The 18,893-nt window shown below is 32.9% G+C and overlaps 1 protein-coding gene across 8 annotated transcripts in view; it reads left to right on the forward strand.

The window, feature by feature from the left end:
- Nucleotides 1-18,893, forward strand: part of Nox4 (NADPH oxidase 4) — a 173,688-nt gene that overhangs the window by 23,373 nt on the left and 131,422 nt on the right. For 5 of the 8 annotated variants that reach the window (XM_048787917.1, XM_015477317.2, XM_048787918.1 and 2 more), the window contains 3 exons: nucleotides 8,313-8,423; nucleotides 10,022-10,106; nucleotides 16,458-16,555. In XM_048787917.1, the coding sequence (XP_048643874.1) occupies nucleotides 8,313-8,423; nucleotides 10,022-10,106; nucleotides 16,458-16,555 (294 nt within the window). Of the gene's footprint in view, nucleotides 1-8,312; nucleotides 8,424-10,021; nucleotides 10,107-13,556; nucleotides 13,587-16,457; nucleotides 16,556-18,893 lie in introns of those variants that run through there. The other 3 variants (XM_015477319.2, XM_048787920.1, XM_048787922.1) reach the window with 2 other exon arrangements.

An 18,893-nucleotide genomic window follows, 5' to 3' on the forward strand; every position in this document is an offset into this window, starting at 1 on the left:
AGTGTACTTAGCTACTAGAATATTGCCCATGTAGAAATCAGATAAAATATTTTCTTACAATTGTGTCATTGAACATGGCTCCATCTCCTTTTTTCTCTCTCTCTCCTTCGAATCTGAAAGAACATTTGTACTCTGAGAATCTGGTAAAACATAACTTTTATTCCTAGTTTAAAGTAATAAGAATATTCAGGAACAAACATGTGAAGAAATTGATCTTTGGTAAAATTTCCATTTGAATTTTTTGGCTTCATAAGGAAAAGATAGAATGCCAAAATAAACTCCAAGGGGGCACTTAAAGCCACTTTGAATTACATTACTCTTTGATTTAATGCAAACACAACAATTAAACACTTCTACACATTCAGCAAATAGTTAGAAAAATAAAAGTGTACAGATTTCCTTTGAAGCATTGACCCTCAAGTGAATTGTAATTTATTTGGACCTCTTAAGTTTTCAACTTTTTGATAGATTTTTTTGCTGATTTATTTTAAATAAACTTATTGTCATGATATATTAAAATTGCAGGTAAAATCATTATCTAAAAATTACTTAAGCCAAAATTTTCTTATCATTTGCATATATTATATTAAAAGAAATATCAATTATTTTATTTCTTTGGAGGCATGGATAAACAACAAAGAATCCCATCATTCTTAAATGATTATAACTTTGCTGATTGAGGTGAGAAAATTATATTTAACATCTTTATTAGATAGTCCAGAGAGGATTATTTTTATTCATTGACTCTCTAATATTAAACTGTATGGTATTCTAAGTTGTTCTAACTCATAATGTAGGAACAGCCTAAATTTATTGTTTTTTGGATCTTTCAATGAAAAATTATTGCTTTCTTGACAAACACTAATTATTATCCTGTCTCTTCTTCAGGAACAATATTTCATTCATTGACAATAAACACTGTGTAAAAGACTTGATATTTTGCCAAGTGTTCAGTTGGGACTCTAAGGAGCACAAATAAATGAAAGATAATAAAAGTATATGCCTTATTCATATTCTTAGTATCTGTAGAGTCATCTTGTGCCTACTTCAAGATACATATACACATAGTATCCCATCTTGTTTCCTGTGATATACTATTTATATAAAGAATGTAGATAGTACTAGACAACAGCAGTGACCATCTAGCAAGAGTATGATTTAAAATGGTTTCCCCCAAAGAGTTGTATCAATACCTAATGCTTATGTTTCTTTGAAAATATGTGGTGCAATATGGATATATTTAATGTCTATGAGGTACAGCTGATCTGAAATGTAGAATTCAGTGATAGCCCAGAATACACTGTTCCTATTATTAACACCCAGTATTCTTTGAGTTCTTGCAATGTAACAGACATTGAATTAAGTGATTTTACACACACACACACACACACACACATATCACTTTAAGTGATATTAAGTGATATATATATTTCTTTTATTGGCTTATTTTAAATGACAGAATCTAATTACTATTAGTCCTCAGTTCCTAAAATAGTTTATTAATTTAGGCATGAACCTCATTGATGTTTCTATACATCACTTAAAAATAGTGACTACTACTCTAGTATACTCTCCTATGATTTAATTTGTTTATAGAGTGTTTGGATTTTCTATGATGTTATATTTGTTATATTTTTATTTTATTTGGATGAGGCTGTGTCAGTTTTGCATCTTTCCAGTTATAATCTTGGTTTTAGTGTTCTTTCTCTTTTTGTTAGCACTGGGGATTGAACTCAGTGGTGCTTTGCCAATGAACTACATCCCAGTCCTTTCTAATTTTAAATTTTGAGACAAAATGTCACTAAGTTTCTGAAGCTGGCCTTGAATTTGTGATACTCCTGCACTGACCTCCTGAGTAGCTAAGATTACAGGTGTGCACCACAACCCAGTCTGATTTTTATTTAAATAGGCTTATCATCTTCACTATATATGATATAATGAAAACACATGGTTGCACCTAGAATTAAAACATTATGAGTACTATACAACTATGCATTTGATCCTTCTTTATCATCTGTCTTGTCTTCCTCGTTTTCTACTAGAATTCACTATTATTCTGAAGTTTGGGTTCTTCATTTCTCTGTCATTTGAAAAAGTAGTTTTAATTTATGTGCATACATAAATTAAATACATGTGTATTTAATGTGTTAGCTTTTTTTGCTTGATTTTAAGCATTTTGTGTATTGAGAAATTCTCATCTATGATAATGTGCTAAAGATTTATATATATGTTTATTAAAAGTTTCAATTTTGTTTTTGATATTTAAGTCCTTAATCAATTCAGGAACTAATGTTTTGGAGTGGTTTGAAATAGAAAAGTCATCTCTTTTTTTACATATGCAAAACCAATTTCCCCCTTAATTGAATAGACATTTCTTTTTCCAGTATTATAGATGGTGTCTGCCCTATGTCTATATTAGCTACCATAGTTCAATATATTTTTTCTTTTTATGGGTCTTTGTTTTGTTCTACTAGTCATTTGTCTATCAACAAAAAAATCTTAAACTACTAAACTACTATGATTTTATAACTCCCATTTTTATAGACTGAATTTTTCCTCCTTCTTTTTAGTGTTTTAATAATTTTGCTTTTCCATATACATTTTAAAATAAGCTTGTGAAGTTTCAGAAAAAAAATACCCTGATGCAGTTTTGATTGGAGCTGTATTAAGTTTATAAATTGATTTTTGAGAGACTGGCTTCTTAACAATGTTAAATTGTCCTATCAAAACCATGGCATATCACAACAAATTCTTAGGCCTTCTTTTCTTTCCTTTTTTTTTTTTAGTTTTTATTTATTTTTTTAAAGAAAGAGAATTTTTTTTTTAATATTTATCTTTTAGTTATCAGTAGATACAACATCTTTATTTATTTTATTTTATTTTTATTTTTTGAGAGAGAGAGAATTTTTTTAATATTTATTTATTTATTTTAGTTTTTGGTGGACACAACATCTTTATTTTTTTTTATTTGTATGTGGTGCTGAGGATCGAACCCAGCGCCCCACGCATGCCAGGCGAGCGCGCTACCGCTTGAGCCACATCCCCAGCCCATTGTTTATTTTTTACATACAGAATTTATACTTCTTTTGTTAAACTTATTTTTTTAAAAATTTTTTACCTTTATTTGACTTATTTATTTATATGTGGTGCTGAGGATCAAACCCATGGCCTCGCATGTGCTAGGTGAGTGCTCTACTGCCGAACCGCAACCCCAGCCCTGTTAAACTTATTTAAAGAAAAAATATCATTTTATTGTTCATATAAAATGAAATATTAAAAATAAATTTGTAAAAATATTTGTTGGTATCATATAGCAATGCTCTTAGCTTTTTAGTATTAACTGTATATCCTGCCACTGCCGACTCCTATGATATATCTTAATTTGTTTATAAGGGTTTTAAATTTTCTGTTTTAATCTTTGTTTTGTTTTCATTTTTGGGAGGTGAATAGTGTTATTTTTGTAACTTTTAAGTTAGAATCTTAGTTCAATAATTCGTTTTGAGTATGAGCTTATTGGCTTCAAAACTGCTAGTTTTTAAAAAAGGCTGAAATAATGGATTTTAAATCATTGTTTGTTCCTAATATTTAAGTTAATTACATCTTTAGAGAAAGTGATCTGTATGGTACCTATATTTTGAATTGTGTATTGATATCAGTTTTATCTCCCATTCTTCAGAGAAGTTTATAATTTGTTTATAGCCAGTCATCTAACAAATGACATGGTTAGACATCTCAAAAGTAAAAAGAAAACTTGTTTGAATCTAAAATTTGTACTTCTAACAATTTACTATGAAATTAAAGAATATATTCTATACCGTCTTTTGAAATACGTCTTTGGTTTTGCAGCCTGAAATATCTGATAAGTATTTGATGAAAGCTGACCTCCATTTTGGTGTCTTAGTTTTGTTTTGCTGTTCTTACAAATTATCATACATATGGTAGTTTAAAACAATACAAATTCATTATTTTGTAGTTCTGTAGGTCAGAAACTTAGCAGTTGATTTCTCTACTCCAAAGTTCACAGGCTGAAATGAATATGTCAACTGGGTTCTTGGTGAGGTTCTGGGAAATACCTGCCTCTAAGATTATTTGGTGTGTTACCAAAATACAGTCCCTTGCAGACAGAGGACTGAAGTCTTCTTTTTCTTGCTGGTTGCCAGTCAAGGCTTCTCATTATCCTTACACAGGGGCCCCTACATATCAACCAGTGAGTCCTATTTATAGAATTTCTCTGACATCCCTTACTGCTCACTCTCTGTTGCCTCCAGTGCAAAAATTTCTCAGCTCTTAAATGCTCACATGATTAGATTGAATCCACCTGGGTAATTTAAAGTACTCTCTTTATGGTTAAGAACCATAACCTTAATCACATCTATAAAGTCCCTTTTGATAAATAAAACAACTATTCACAAGTTTTTTTTAATTTTTAATTTTTTAAAATTTTGAGACAGGGTCTTGCTAAGTTGCTTAGGGTCTCCCTAAGTAGCTGAGGCTGGCTTTGAGCTTGAAATCCTTAACCGTTGGGATTACAAGTGCGTGCCACCATGTCTGCCTTAGTACCCATTTTGATGGATAAATTTTTATAAAAATTCTGAGGGGAATAATAATGGAACTAATAATTTTTTGAGGTGTCTAGTTTTTGTGAAAGAAATTTTCTCCTTTATACACATTTATGGCATTGCATTCATGTAAGTAGAGAAACTTCATCTTCCTGATGATAGTAGGGACTTTCTTTGACCACTCCTAATGTTTTCCCATGATACTGTGAGCTATTTTAAAGTAATTGTTAGACATAGAGGATTCCTGAATAAAATCATCTGAAGATTATAAATATATGAACCAAGTGTAGTGTTGTAACCAAATGAGATGATTATCAAAACATGATACATGTGTTGAAAAATTCAGTGCACATCCATATTATTGGGTATAGCCATTGTGTTAGGGTTAAGGATTCAAAGCTGTAAACACCAGAATGTTGCATTTGAGGAACTTGCAACATGGTATGAATAAGGAGTAGAAAAGTATAAACCAATTTCTGCCTTCCTAGATCCTAGAGTTGAGAGGTAGTTATAAAGAGGGTTCAGGTACCTTTGGGACATCTGCCTCTCTAGGACTGACCTTGTGAGAGAGTATGTAAGAATCAAGGCCATACAGTGGAGCTCAAAGAAGTTTGAGTCTAATCAGATACAAACATTTTTATGAATATACCAACTGAAGAGTAAGTGGTGCTAGCTAGGGTTACAGGAGTATTTCAAACCAAAGGAATGAAGTGAAGCAATTGCACTTGATGGGAGTTAAAATTCAAGACCTTGTCTTGACTAAGGAACTCCTCTGGCAACAAAGTCATAATGTATATGGCCCAAGGGGGCTATAGGAACAGGCTTTCCCTATCTTTAATAGTAGTTTTCCTTGCATAACCTTCTGGGCCTGTTTTTTTTTTTTTCTTGTTGTCTTTTTGGTCTTGATTTTAACCCAAGATGAAGATAATCCCCCAGTCTAAGGTACAGAGTTTATCTTCTACTAGTTGTATGACCTTGGGGAAGGTTTCAGCCTCTAAGATCCTTATGTAACTCAGTTGTGAAATGAGTATAATCGTTTGTATCTTGTAACATTTGAAAAGATGTCCTGTGGTCCATTAAAGGCACCTGTGCAGCGCCTGTTTTTGTGTTAGAGGGTAGGAAATGAAAAGCCTCTTGTTAGTTCTTCCTCACTGTGTCAGCTTTCTGCACATGAGATCTTGTTGTTGTCACTTTTTAATTTAAGCATATTTAGAATAATTTTGTTTCTAAATATGAAAATTAATTTTAAATCCAGTTTGGTCAGTAAATTTGTAGATATAAAATTCTGTTTACTCATTATAATTTAATGATTGTTTTTGTTTTATAATTTATGAGCAATACAATTTAGCTAACTAGTTTATGACTATAATTTTTAATCCATGTTTCATATTAGAATTATCTGGAAAGCTTTCAGAAATATTGGTATCCAGGCACTACCCCAAAGCATTAAATTCAGAATTTTTTGTTTGTGGGTATAATTATTTTTATTTAGTAAAAGCTCTTTATCTCTGAAATGGCAATAATACTGTGTACTCAGCCTATGTTACAGAGCTGATCTGAGGATTACATTAAAAATCTATTCAAAAATCAATTAATTACATGAGAACTGAAATAAAATGTAAAGTGATCTTAAGCATTTTAGAACTATTTTTCCTGTCCTTGAAGGGCTTACCCTTTTATTAGAGAAATAGGACAAAACATAAAATGTTTAAAGTAACATGCCACATACTAAACGGAAGTAAAGAAGAATAAGAGTGCTAGGAATCCCCTCCAAACCTCAGTGTATAGGCAATCCTAATGGACATATTGCTGTGGCCTTCTCTAATAATCTCAAATATTTGTACCTCTAATTTTTCTAATGATAAAAAAATAAGAATAATAATCATCTTGTTGATGGAGAAGCATATAAGGAGAGAAATGTTATCTAGACTGGTTGTCTACATTTCCTTTCTTCAAATGTAAATTCAAGTTGTTTAACAAAATATCTATTGCCTACTATGTGCCTTCTGGGCATTGTCTTTTAAAAAGCCAACTTGAAGAGGAAGTCTAAAGTGGTTATTCATGGCATAGACACTCTAGCTAGAACCTCTGGGTTTCAATTTTGGCTCCACAACATCTTTTTTTTTGTTTTATGTTAGGTCTTAATGTTACTCTTATTACTATTATAACATTATAATCATAATGTCACATTCCCCTTTATATAAGAGTAATCCTAAAAAGCTGTTAATTATTTCTCAGAGTTATAGGAGAAGTTTTGATATGTTAATAAATGAAATATGTTCAAACTGTAACTGTGCATGGCCAGTAATAGTATATAACTGTGTATTTGCTAACACCACTGTATTATATTCTATAATATTCATTTATTTTTGTAATTAGAAATTATTTTGTAATCAGAAATTAACTGACCAAATGGAAATAGTGCACAAAAAACACTTATGTCCTGCTTCCAAGACATACCCAAATATATGAATTGCAGTTTTCTAAGGTACCATCTCATTTAAGATTGAACATCTCAAACAACATGAATGAACCTAGAGGACATTGTGCATAGTGAATGAAGCCAGACACAGAAAGAGAACTGCTGTATGATATTGCTTATTGTTAGAATCTAAAAAAGTAGAGGGCTGAGGTTGTGCTCAGTGGTAGAGCACTTGCCTAAAAAAGTAGAATTCTTGGAGATAGAGAGTAGAATGATTACCAGAGACTTCGGGCAGGGTGGTGGCAGGTGCAGAAAGAGGAGATGTTGATAGAAGGGTGCAAAGTTTCAGACAGGAGGAATAGGTTCTGATGATGTATTGCACAATGGTGACTAATAATAATTTGTAGCAAGTTTCAAAATAGCAAAAAGTGGATTTTAAATGGTCTTACTACAAGGGTATGATAAGTATTTATTTGAGGTGATACATATTTACTGACCTGATTTGATCATTCTACAATGTATCTACATGTTAAAAGATCACATCGTACCATATATATATATATATATATATATATATATATATATATATATATATATANTATATATACATATAAAATATATATATATATATATATATATATATATATATATATATATATATATATATATACAGTAAATAAAAATAAAATGAATCTTAAAAAGAGAAGATTGAAAGAGTATTAAACAGACATTATAATAAAGTAAGGACAGAAAGCAGTGAGAGTGTATATAATAGAGGCAACTCTCCTGCTTTCAGGTCTGGAGTAAGTAGAGCTTACTTAGAAACCTGGGGATGAAGAGTTAGTGAGGTGAAGAGCTTGCAGGCAGGTAATGTAGTGTAAAGAAGTGGGTTATGCTGAGAGAATTTCAGAGGGAGGATACAAATGAAAGCTCTTTAAAGTCTTGAGGGTCTATCAGTGAATAAAAGATCCAATGCCACATGAATGTGGAGTTGCAGAAAACGGTGCTGAGATTCTCTCTCTCTAGAGCTCTCAACACCTAGACAGTGAGGACAAAACAAGAAATCAAACTGGAAGAATGTACTCATTTGATAACAACACTAGCTGACATGAGAGGAGAACTAAGTTTTACAGCCATTCCGCGCATAAAGAAACCAATTTTGCTAACAGGCTTTCTGGTGAAAGGAGGGCTGTTGAAGACTCTAGAAGGAGCAGGTATTTACTGTGATCCTCAAAGGGGAAATAGGGAGATACCTGCAGCTTGTGGGTCTAGGTCAGGGTTCTTTTGCTTATGTACTTAACTATGTTTTGACCCTTGCTTTGTTTGTTCAGCTAGGATTGTGTTTCAGCAGAGCTTCAGCATCTGTTCTTAACTTCAACTGCAGCCTTATCCTTTTACCTATGTGCCGAACACTCCTGGCTTATCTTCGAGGATCCCAGAAGGTAAGAAAAAAAGAACATCCTCATTATGGATTTCAACATAAAATCAAATGTTATGGTCACGTCTTAATTCTGTTTAATTTTCATGGTCTGACTTTTGTTTAGATTAATTTCTTCAGAAATGATGGTAAGGGCCATGTTAACTCTCAAGATCATCCATGAGTTCTCCTACAACACTAGGTAGAGCAGAGGATCAGAGAAAAATTATAAATAGTGTTTTCAGGCACTGTGCTGAGCACTTCATACACAACATTGTGAATCCTTACAATGAATCTGCAATCAGGATTAATCAGTTCCATTTGTACGTGAGGAACCTGAGGCTTGGAAAGCAGAAGTGACTTGACCAAGATCATGACTAGTGAAGGAGGAGCTAAAATCCACCCCACTTCTGAGCTCTCTGTACCACACCTTGCCTCATCACAGTCCTGCATTTTCACTTAGCTACATCCAGGTGAACAAGTAGGAATCCTGTGGCCTTTTAGCAACACATGATAGTGTTGGCACCTTATCTCTACTTAACACACACACACACACACACACACACACACACACACACCCATTTGGAGCTTAAAAAACATATCTAGATCAAATTAGTGTGATCAAATAATGTGAAAAGATTATGTTACAATATTTACTGTTTTAAAATGAAGGATATAAGTGAAATTCTTTGTCTTTGATTATTATTGTGTATATGTGCATGTTCATATGTATGTGTGTGTGTGTGTGGGTATGTGTGAATCCACTCATCACTAAAACAGTAAGGTACTACTAGACAGATAGTAATTTCAAATGAATTTTTAACTTGAGGTAGCTTTGATCTGTGAAGTTCATATGTGCAACTTAATCCGGTAAAACTTCTCAATCTTGTAATTACATTTGGAAACTTTATTTTTAAGGCAGTAATTTTTGTGGAAATAATTCCTTCCCTAGATTGCCTTCCATTGTAAAATGCTAGGTTTTGATCCCTATGGCTGGCTATTGGCTTGGCATGAAAAAAGAAAAGATAAGTGGCAGGAAATAAAAGTGCCTACTGAAGTCTCCCAGTATTTAATAAGTCTTTAAAAATTGTTTCACAGTGTGAAATACAGATATTCAAAGATGCTTGACATTTATTTTTCTATGAGATCAAGCAGGCATTTAAAACCCTAGATGAGATTGCCTCATTTAAAAATAATCTTATTTTTTGGCTAGCAAAGGAAATCATATATACTGTGAAATTCAAACATCACAGAAATATGTAAAATAGTCAGAGAACTTTCCTCCTGATCCTACTCTGCATGAGCAACTACTGATGACAGTTTAGAGACATTAACATCCAATGCCCTTAACTTTGAACAACATAGAATCAAAATGTAGTTTCTATTTTATAATTTTATTCCCTAAAAGTATCTTTCATTCTTAAGAAATCAATAACATAATCTTTTCACATTATTTTTAATTGTTTGAATGTTTCATTAAGTGTATCATAATTCATCTCACTAATTTTTATTCATAGGCTTCTGCTATATTTCCAAAATTTTTATATTATGAGTAGTGTTAAAGTGAAAAAGGTTGTACATCTTATTTGTTGCACCTTATTTACCATATTAAATTTTATTTAGGTACCAAGCAGGAGAACAAGAAGATTGTTGGATAAAAGCAGAACATTTCATATAACCTGTGGTATTACTATCTGTATTTTCTCAGGTGAGAAAGTCAGATGATATTAAACTTTTTTTTTAGAAATATACATTTTACTAGTGTTTAAATGTATCATTTTATTGTTCTATACATTATTTGCTGTCACCAACATGAGCTTTTCTTACATATGTTAGTTTATACTCTTCCATGAGTTTAAAAAGAGTTGTCCAGGGGAACTACAGAAAATGGGTGTGTCTTATGACTTTTTCATTATGATACCCAAAGTCCCCACCTCCCATCCCAGGCTGATGGGGACTGTTTCCCGAAAGTAGATAATTTCATTTATAAATATTGGAAGAAACAGACCAAAAGTTTTCAGGCTCTAAAAGGAATGATATGATATGAGTTTAAATGCTTGAAAAATAAAATGTGAAATATTCATTTACAGAAAATGATTCCCCCCAAAACTATATTTTGTAAATATGTCCTGGATATTAGTATTTGGGTATAATAACTGATGTCAGAATTTATGGAATTTTATCTTGATCTATTTGAAGTTAAATATGTAAAATGAGAATCCTTTCATTTTTAAAAGTCATTGTAAAATAAATTTTTATTGAGGATTCATGTGGTATATTTCAAATCTTTGAAACAGAAAGAAATAAACATAGTGATGTAGTGATGTGCCCTGAAGAGAGGTTCTGTAGGTTCTACCCCTAGCTGCCATCTGCCTTACTGTGTTAGATCACCTCTCTTATACTCAATTTGTGGCTTTTTAAAGAAGTAAAATGGCTAGGCATGATGGCACATGCCTATCATCCCAGTGGATTAGAAGGCTGGGGCAGGAGAATTGCAAGTTGGAGGCTAGCCTCAGCAATTTTATAAGGCCCTGAGCAACTTAATGAGACCCTGTCTCAAAATAAAAAAAAAAAGAAAAAAAGAAAGCTGGGTATATGGCTCAGTGGTTAAGCAACCCTGGGTTCAATCACAGTACTAAAAGAAAAAAAAAGTAAAATTGTGAATATAGCACCAACTGCACTACTGACTGTACAATTTTAAGTGTAAAATGAGACCATACATGTGGAGTTCTTAGAGCATGATGGGTTATTTCAATTTACAATTTCAGAGATTATCCCAGTGTCATATAATACTTGACATTTTTATCTGACTATTATTTGATGTGACATAGCTGTGTTGATACTAAAGTCATTTAACTGGACATTAATGTATGGCCACTTTTACTCAGGAATGTTTTGCAATGGCTATTACCAAGAAGTTATTAAAACTTCAAGCTTTTAAAAAATTACCAAGCATTTTTGAAACAGGCATATTCACTGTTTTATCCCAGAACATCCTCCCATCATTAGTCCCCACTTCTGGAGGTGAGAGATGGGGAAAGCATTTCAGGGATGGATTTAGAACTCTGGTGCAGCTTAGACTAGAGGGAGACTGGGAGTCTAGGATGAGGTGAGGATGTAGGCTGTGATAAGAGTGGGATGGGTCAGAGGCAGGAGCATGAAAGATTAGGAATGGAGGAGGATTAGAAACCTGTGGCATATTTATTACTTGATTTGTTCTAAACTATAATTATGTCCAAATATCCTGGGTGGATTGGAGAACAACCTGGAGATCAAGATATTGTAGAGGACTACTGGATGACCTTGTGTCCTAGAGGGTTCACATTTTTCCACTCCTTAGTGGTCTACTTTGGATGTTACTTTTTATTTTTTGGTACTAGGGATTGAACCCAGGGGCACTTTACCACTGAGCTACATCTCCAGTCCACTTTAAATATTTTATTTAGAGACAGGGTCTTGATGAATTTCTTAGGACCTTGCTAAATTGCTGAGGTTGGCTTTGAGCTTGTGATCCTCCTGCCTCAACTTCCCCAGCTGCTGGAATTATAGGCATGTGCCACCACACCTGGCTAACCTGAGTTTTCTTATCTGTAAAATAAGAATGATTCTGCCTACCTCACTATTTTGCCGTGAGAGTTAAATGAAAATATTCACATAAAGTTCTTAGCACAACTTCTTCCCAGCTGCCTAAAATGAGAAGCAGAGGTTTCTTTTGACTTAAAAGCCTTTTAAGGAAAGTGTATATCAATTGTCTCTTACATGTTTGTTATGTAGGACAGTTTTCTCCCCAGGGGAATTCAGAATGACAATTCTTCAAGGGCGCTATTGTATTTTTGCGACATAAGTATGTATTTAACATATAAATTAATATGTAGTTAATTTAAAATGAGAGTTGTTTTTTTAACTAGATTTCAGTACTTATGAGGCTATAGAATACTGAGTTGTTTATAAAGTTTTATGCCTGTCATAGTCAAATTATACTACAATCTTTGTTTTACTTCTTTTAAACTTGCTTGTTACAGTTTGCTTATTTCTTTTATTAAAAAAATTAAAAATCATTTTTTAGAGCAAATGTAGTAAGTTCATAACAAAACTGAGAAGAGATTTTTCCATATACTCTCTTTGCCTACCACCTTTTCATACATAGCCTCCCTCATTATCAACATCTGCCAACAGAATGGTATAATCAGTTTGTTACAATTGAGTCTACATGTGCACGTATTTATTACTCAAAGTCCATAGCTAATGTTAGGGCTCACTCTTTTTAAAACAAATTTTAATTTGTTCTTTTAGTTATACATGGCAGTAGAATGTATTTTGACATATCATACATATATGGAGTATACCTTCCCATTTTTGTGGTTGTACATGATGTGGAGTTACACTGATCATGTATTCATATATGAACATAGGAAAGTTATGTCTGATTCATTCTACTGTCAAGGGTTCACTCTTAGTATTGTGCAATCTGTGGGTCTGGACAAGTGTATGTTAACACATATCCACTGCTAGTATCATGCAGAGTATTTTTCACTGTCCTGTGTTTCCGCTGAGCTCTACAGTTCATCATTCACTTTTGTCTAATCCCTGGCATCCACTGATCTTTTTGTAGTTTTTATAGATTTACCTCTTCAGAAGGTCATACAGTTGGAATCATATAGAATAGAGCCTTTTCAGATTGGCTTTGTTCATTTAGTAATATGAATTTAAGTTCCTTCCACATGTTTTTATGACTTGGCTGCTCATGTCTTTTTAGCTTTGAATAATATTCCCTGGTCTGGATATACCTCAATTAATTTATCCCTTCACCTTTAAGGATATCTTCAGTTGCTTTCAACTTATAGCAATTATGAATAAATCTACTGCAAACATCTGTGTTTGGGTTTTCATGTGAACATAGTTTTAAACTTGCTTGGGAAAACATGAAAATATTCTAATGTATGGAAAGAGTATGTATGGCAGGATTACAAACTGTCTTCAAAAATGACTATACCATTTTGAATTTTCACTATCAGTGAGTGTGAGGCATGATAATTACCTTGATAATTCCTATTTATCCACATCTGCACCAGGATTTGGAGTTGTCAGTGTTATGGTTTTTGGCCATGCTAACAGTTATAAAGTGGTATTTTGTTGTTTTAATTATGTTTCCCTGAAGATATATGATGTGGAGCATCCTACATGGCAGGTATGCTTATTTGTCATCTATATGTCCTCTTTATTGACTCTTTTGTAATCACATTTTATATTTTATTATTGTTGAGTTTTAAGTGTTTTTTTTTTTATTTTGGATAAAAATCCTTCATCAGATATGACTTTTGCAAATATTTTCTCCCAGTCTCGTGACTTGTACTTAATGAAGTCCAGCTTATCAATCCTTTTTTTTTTTTCATGAATCATGCCTTTGGTGCTATATGCAAAGGTCATCACCAAATTATAGTTTCAATACAATTCCCGCTAAAATACCAATGACATTCTTTATATCTCGAGTCTTTCTTTATATAAATAGAAAATATGATCCTAAAAAAGTACATGGAAGCACAAAAGAATTCAGAATAGCCAAAACAATCTTGAGCAAAAAGAACAAAGCAGAGGACATCACACTATCTGGCTTCAAAATACACTACAAAGCTATGGTAACCAAAACAGCATAGTATTGGCAAAAGGCAGACACACAGACTAATGGAACAGAGCCCAGGAATAACCCCATGAGTATACAGGCAACAAATTTCCAACAAAAGTGTTAAAAGCATATGTTGGAGAAAAAGAAAGACTCTTCAATTAATGGTGCTGGGAAAACTAAATATTCACCTGTATAATACTGAAAGTTGACCCCTATCTTTCACACACATACAAAATTAACTCAAAATAGTTCAAAGATCTAAATATAAGACCTGAAACTATGCAATCACTAGAAAAAACAAGGAAACATTTCAAGACATTGGAATAGGCATACCTCTGTTTTATAAGACACCCAAATTATAGGCATTCAAAGCAAAAACCAGACAAGCAGGATTATGTTAAATTAAGAAGTTTCTGAGGAGCAAAGGAAATAGTCAACAGAGTGAAGAAACAATCTACAGAATGAGAAAGAGTTTTAGAAACTATTCATCCAATGAAAGATTAATATTCAGAATATATAAAAAATTTTAAAACTCAACAACCCAAAACAAATAATCTAATTCAAAATGGGTAAATTATATGAATAGATACTCCTCAAAAGAAGAATGATTAATAAGTTTGAAAAAATCCTCAACATTATTAGCTAATGGAAATAAATATTGTATACCCTTTTGAAATGTCACACTGTACTTCTTCTTATATGTGCACAAATATTATGTGTTAACCAAAAATTTTTAAAAATGTTCAAGGACATGGACATGATAATTACCTTGATTAAAACATCACCCATTGTATACGTGTAATGAATTATCACACTGTACCGCATAAACAAGTACAATTAAAATGATAATGATTGATTATAAAATGATAATGATTGATTATAATAAATAAAAAGTCATCATCAAACCCGAGGTAATTTACATATTTCCTCATGTTGGCTTTTGGGGTATTATAGTTTGAAATTTTACATTTAGTTCTGTGATCCATTTTGAGTTAATTTTAATGAAATATGTGAGGTATATGTCTAGACTCATTTTTTTTTAAATGTCAATTTTCAACTGTTCCAGAACCATTTGTTGAAAATTCTATTTTTCCCCCTCCATTCCATTGCCTTTGCTTCTTTGTCAAAGAACAGTTGACTTTATTCACAGTCTATTTCTGGCCTTTTTATTCTGTTCAATTGTTCTGTCTGTTCTTTTACTGAAACCACACTCTCCTGATTAACTTTCTAATAAGTATTCATTTGTCGACTTTTAATGTGACCTTTTCCCCACTTCTAATTTGATTACCTATTTTATAAGTCCTTTAAGTCAACTTTGAGTTTATTTAGCATTCAGTCCCCTCTCACTTTCATTAGTTTTTGTAATCTATTGCTCCTAGTCTCTCTGTATTTTTATTCTGGCTTGCCGGGGATCATAGAGTTCTCTGCTTTCCCCACTATGTCTTCTTTTGAATGATTACATTCCATACATTGTTGGAAACTATAATGGCTTATTAAGCAATTGCAGAGCACTTATCTCAAGTCTTTCACTTCTGTCACTATCATTTTATAGAGAAATGTAAACTGAGGAGCTGGTAGACAAGCAATGTGGTCAAGATCACAGGATTTTTAGTTAACTGTTGTTCCTTCCAATACATTATAATATTGTTTACCCATTTCATAACTTATTTCACCCACAGGAAAAGGTTGGGAATGGAGGAGAATATGGGTGATTTGCTCCTTCCTTGATCTATCTCCTCAAGATATTTTTTTTTCTCCCCTGGTTATGTTAAAATGAGTTTGTCTTGAAATCTATAGTAATTTCCTAATGCTTTATCTTTTGTATGAGCTCTGAGTCAGCTACACACTCTTTACTGTGCAATTATAGGTAGGTCATTTATCAAATGGTGATCATTATTTTCCAGAGTTTTTGTTTCTGAAGTGGTTCCCAACATTCTGTTTTTGGGATTAGGACATTATCTATGGATTGTGAAAATTTTCAGTTGGCCAAAAGCCTTTCAGTTGGCCTCTATTTTACGTTGTATGACAATGAGGTGTATAAGATATAGAGAGGTTTGGAACCATGGGAGAGATGAAGGATGTAGAATACCTAAAATACCCAGGAGCCCCTTAAGCAAAACAGTAAATGTCAATGTTATTAGACTTGCATTTTTTTAAATATGTATGTGTGTGTGGTGGGGTCAACGGTTGAGTATGTATCTTTTTTTTCAAATCTGAATTACCATGGCTATTTCATTCTAACTTTTGAAAATTAGATAAAGTCTCAATATTCAAGAGTTTTGAAATATTTTAAAAGCTTTACTTTTCAATGTAATATTCCATTGCCCATATAGCTCTTAAACTTTGCCCCTATATTACATTGTGGGAGGAACTGATTTCTCGCCACACAGAGTGTGTCTGAAAATCTCGTTGACATGCACCTGGTGTGTTCTGTAGGTGTGCATGTGGCTGCCCATCTGGTGAATGCCCTCAACTTCTCAGTGAACTACAGTGAAGATTTTATTGAACTGAATGCAGCAAGATACCAAGATGAGGTGGGTGGTCTCTGTCTTCCCATTTTCCTTTCACTTGTCATTAAATGACTAATGAGGGTCTGTGATTTTCACAGAAAATTTGTACCTTGCTTCTCCTTTTGAGTGCTTTAAAACGCAGTTGTCAAGTTGAGTTTTATTCCCTTTCAATAGAAAATATAGGTAATTAATTACTATTTCATAGTCTCTCCTGCTGAAAATGGGAGTTTGCAGAGTGTCTACTTTTTAAATTCTGTAATGTTCGGATGGTTGCCACTCAGGTCTACCTTCTGACTCTCAGCAGCTTTTGTCTAATTCCTATCATTTATTTGAGAGTTTCGACAGTACCATTATAGGGTAAAAATACTTTAATAACTCGCATACTATGTTTTTGGGAAAAGGGCAGAAAAGAAGGCTATTTGTGGATCATGGGTAATCAATAATTTAACCTAAAAAATATCGGTGAGGTTTCATGATTCCTTCCCCGCTCCCACCCCTCCCCCTGTGGTATTGGGGATTGAACCCAGGGGGACTCTACCACTGAACTACATCCTCAGTTCTTTATATTTATTTATTTATTTTTAAAATTTTGAGGTACTCTTGCTATATCTCAAGGCTGACCTTGAACATGAGGTCCTTCTGCCTTAGCCTCCTTAGTAATTGGTATTATAGGCATGTACCACTGCTAGGCTTTTTCCTTTTTAATTTTACTCCTTGAAATAGATGACCTTGAGCCAAACTCTATAGCAGGCAGTATCTGATTTAGCTCCTTTTTAAAAAATGTGAAACCACCCATGAAATAAAATTGTATGTACAAGTGGTAGGCCAGAGCCTGATGTACAGTGTATGCACAGCTCTGGTTAGGTCTCTGCTGCTCAGTACTTCCACATTATCTTTAAGCTTCCTTTGCTTCCCAATGACAAGACTGCACCAAAACTGTTCTGCCTCATTGTCCTTTAGTATTGACTGGTAGTGACAACACACTTGTTCTCCATCTTCTCTGTTTTCTTTTCTACATATCACCTGAATTTTTAGGGTCAATATTGCTATAATCATATGCTTGACCTCCCTCCCAGAACAAAACAGAAGAGAAAGTAACAATAAATAGAGAAAAAAAGTCACTAAATCTAAACAGCAAGTAACTTTCAGTAAATCTCTTGTTTCTAGTATTTTTAAAAACATTAAGACTATTTATTTGGTCTGGATTAAGCATTGGCATTGATATTTTCAAAAAGCCCACCAAGTGGTTATAGAGTATACCTAGTACTGAGAATCACAGAAAAAAATCTAGCTCCTTAAAATGCCCATAACTATCCTTCACGTGTAATGATTTCAAACTTAGCCTAAATTTCTAGCTTCCTTCTCCCTTTCTGCATCTATCTTGCCCTCTTTCCATTACACTTGTGTTTACATTTACTGCTCTTGCTATATACTTTTATTATTTTATCATTTTCTTTTTCTTTCTAATGCTGGGGCTGGGATTTGAACCTAGGTATTTGTAGATGCTTAGGAAAACCATTTAATGCTGAGTTACTTCCCCAGCTATTTCCCCCATGCCTTTGCTTTCTCTCTTTTAGAATTCAAATATCTTTAGTACTTATAATCATTTTATCATATGAATATACTTTTTCTTAACATTTCCTACATATTTTAGTAATTTTCAGGTTTTTAGTAATTAAAATTAATTCATGTTGAGCAATATATTTGGTATAAAATACTAAAAATCTGAGTAGATGAAATTAAAACTGAAAGTTTATCCTTCAAAGCTAGTCACAGTTAATCATTTTGTGTTTCTTTTAAAACATTTGAGTAATATTTGATGATACCCATTCCTCTGCAATTTTTTTTTTCTCATTTAATTTTACATTTTATTGATTGATCAATTGATTGATTTTAGTGCTGGGGTTCAAACCCAGAGCCTTGCACTGCAAGATAAGTACTCTATCACCGAAATACATCACTATTCCCTAATTTTATTTTTAATTTTTTAAATATGTTTTGTTTCCAATTGTAATTGTACATATATTTCATTGAGTGTGTACAATCTGCATTGATTAGATCAGGGTAACTGACATCTCTGTCACTTCAGATATTTATCATTTCTTTACGTTGGGAACATTCAAAATCCTGTCTAATAATGATTTTTTTTTTATTTTTTTTAATTTTTTTAATTTTTTATTGTGGGTTGTTCAAAACATTACAAATTTCTTGACATATCATATTCGACACTTTGATTCAAGTGGGTTATGAACTCCCACCTTCACCCCATACATAGATTGCAGAATCACATCAGTTACACATCCATTGATTTACAAATTGCCATACTAGTGTCTGTTGTGCTCCGCTGCCTTTCCCATCCTCC

This window comes from Marmota marmota, unplaced genomic scaffold, assembly GCF_001458135.2.
Source record: "Marmota marmota marmota unplaced genomic scaffold, marMar, whole genome shotgun sequence".
NCBI lineage: Eukaryota > Metazoa > Chordata > Mammalia > Rodentia > Sciuridae > Marmota > Marmota marmota.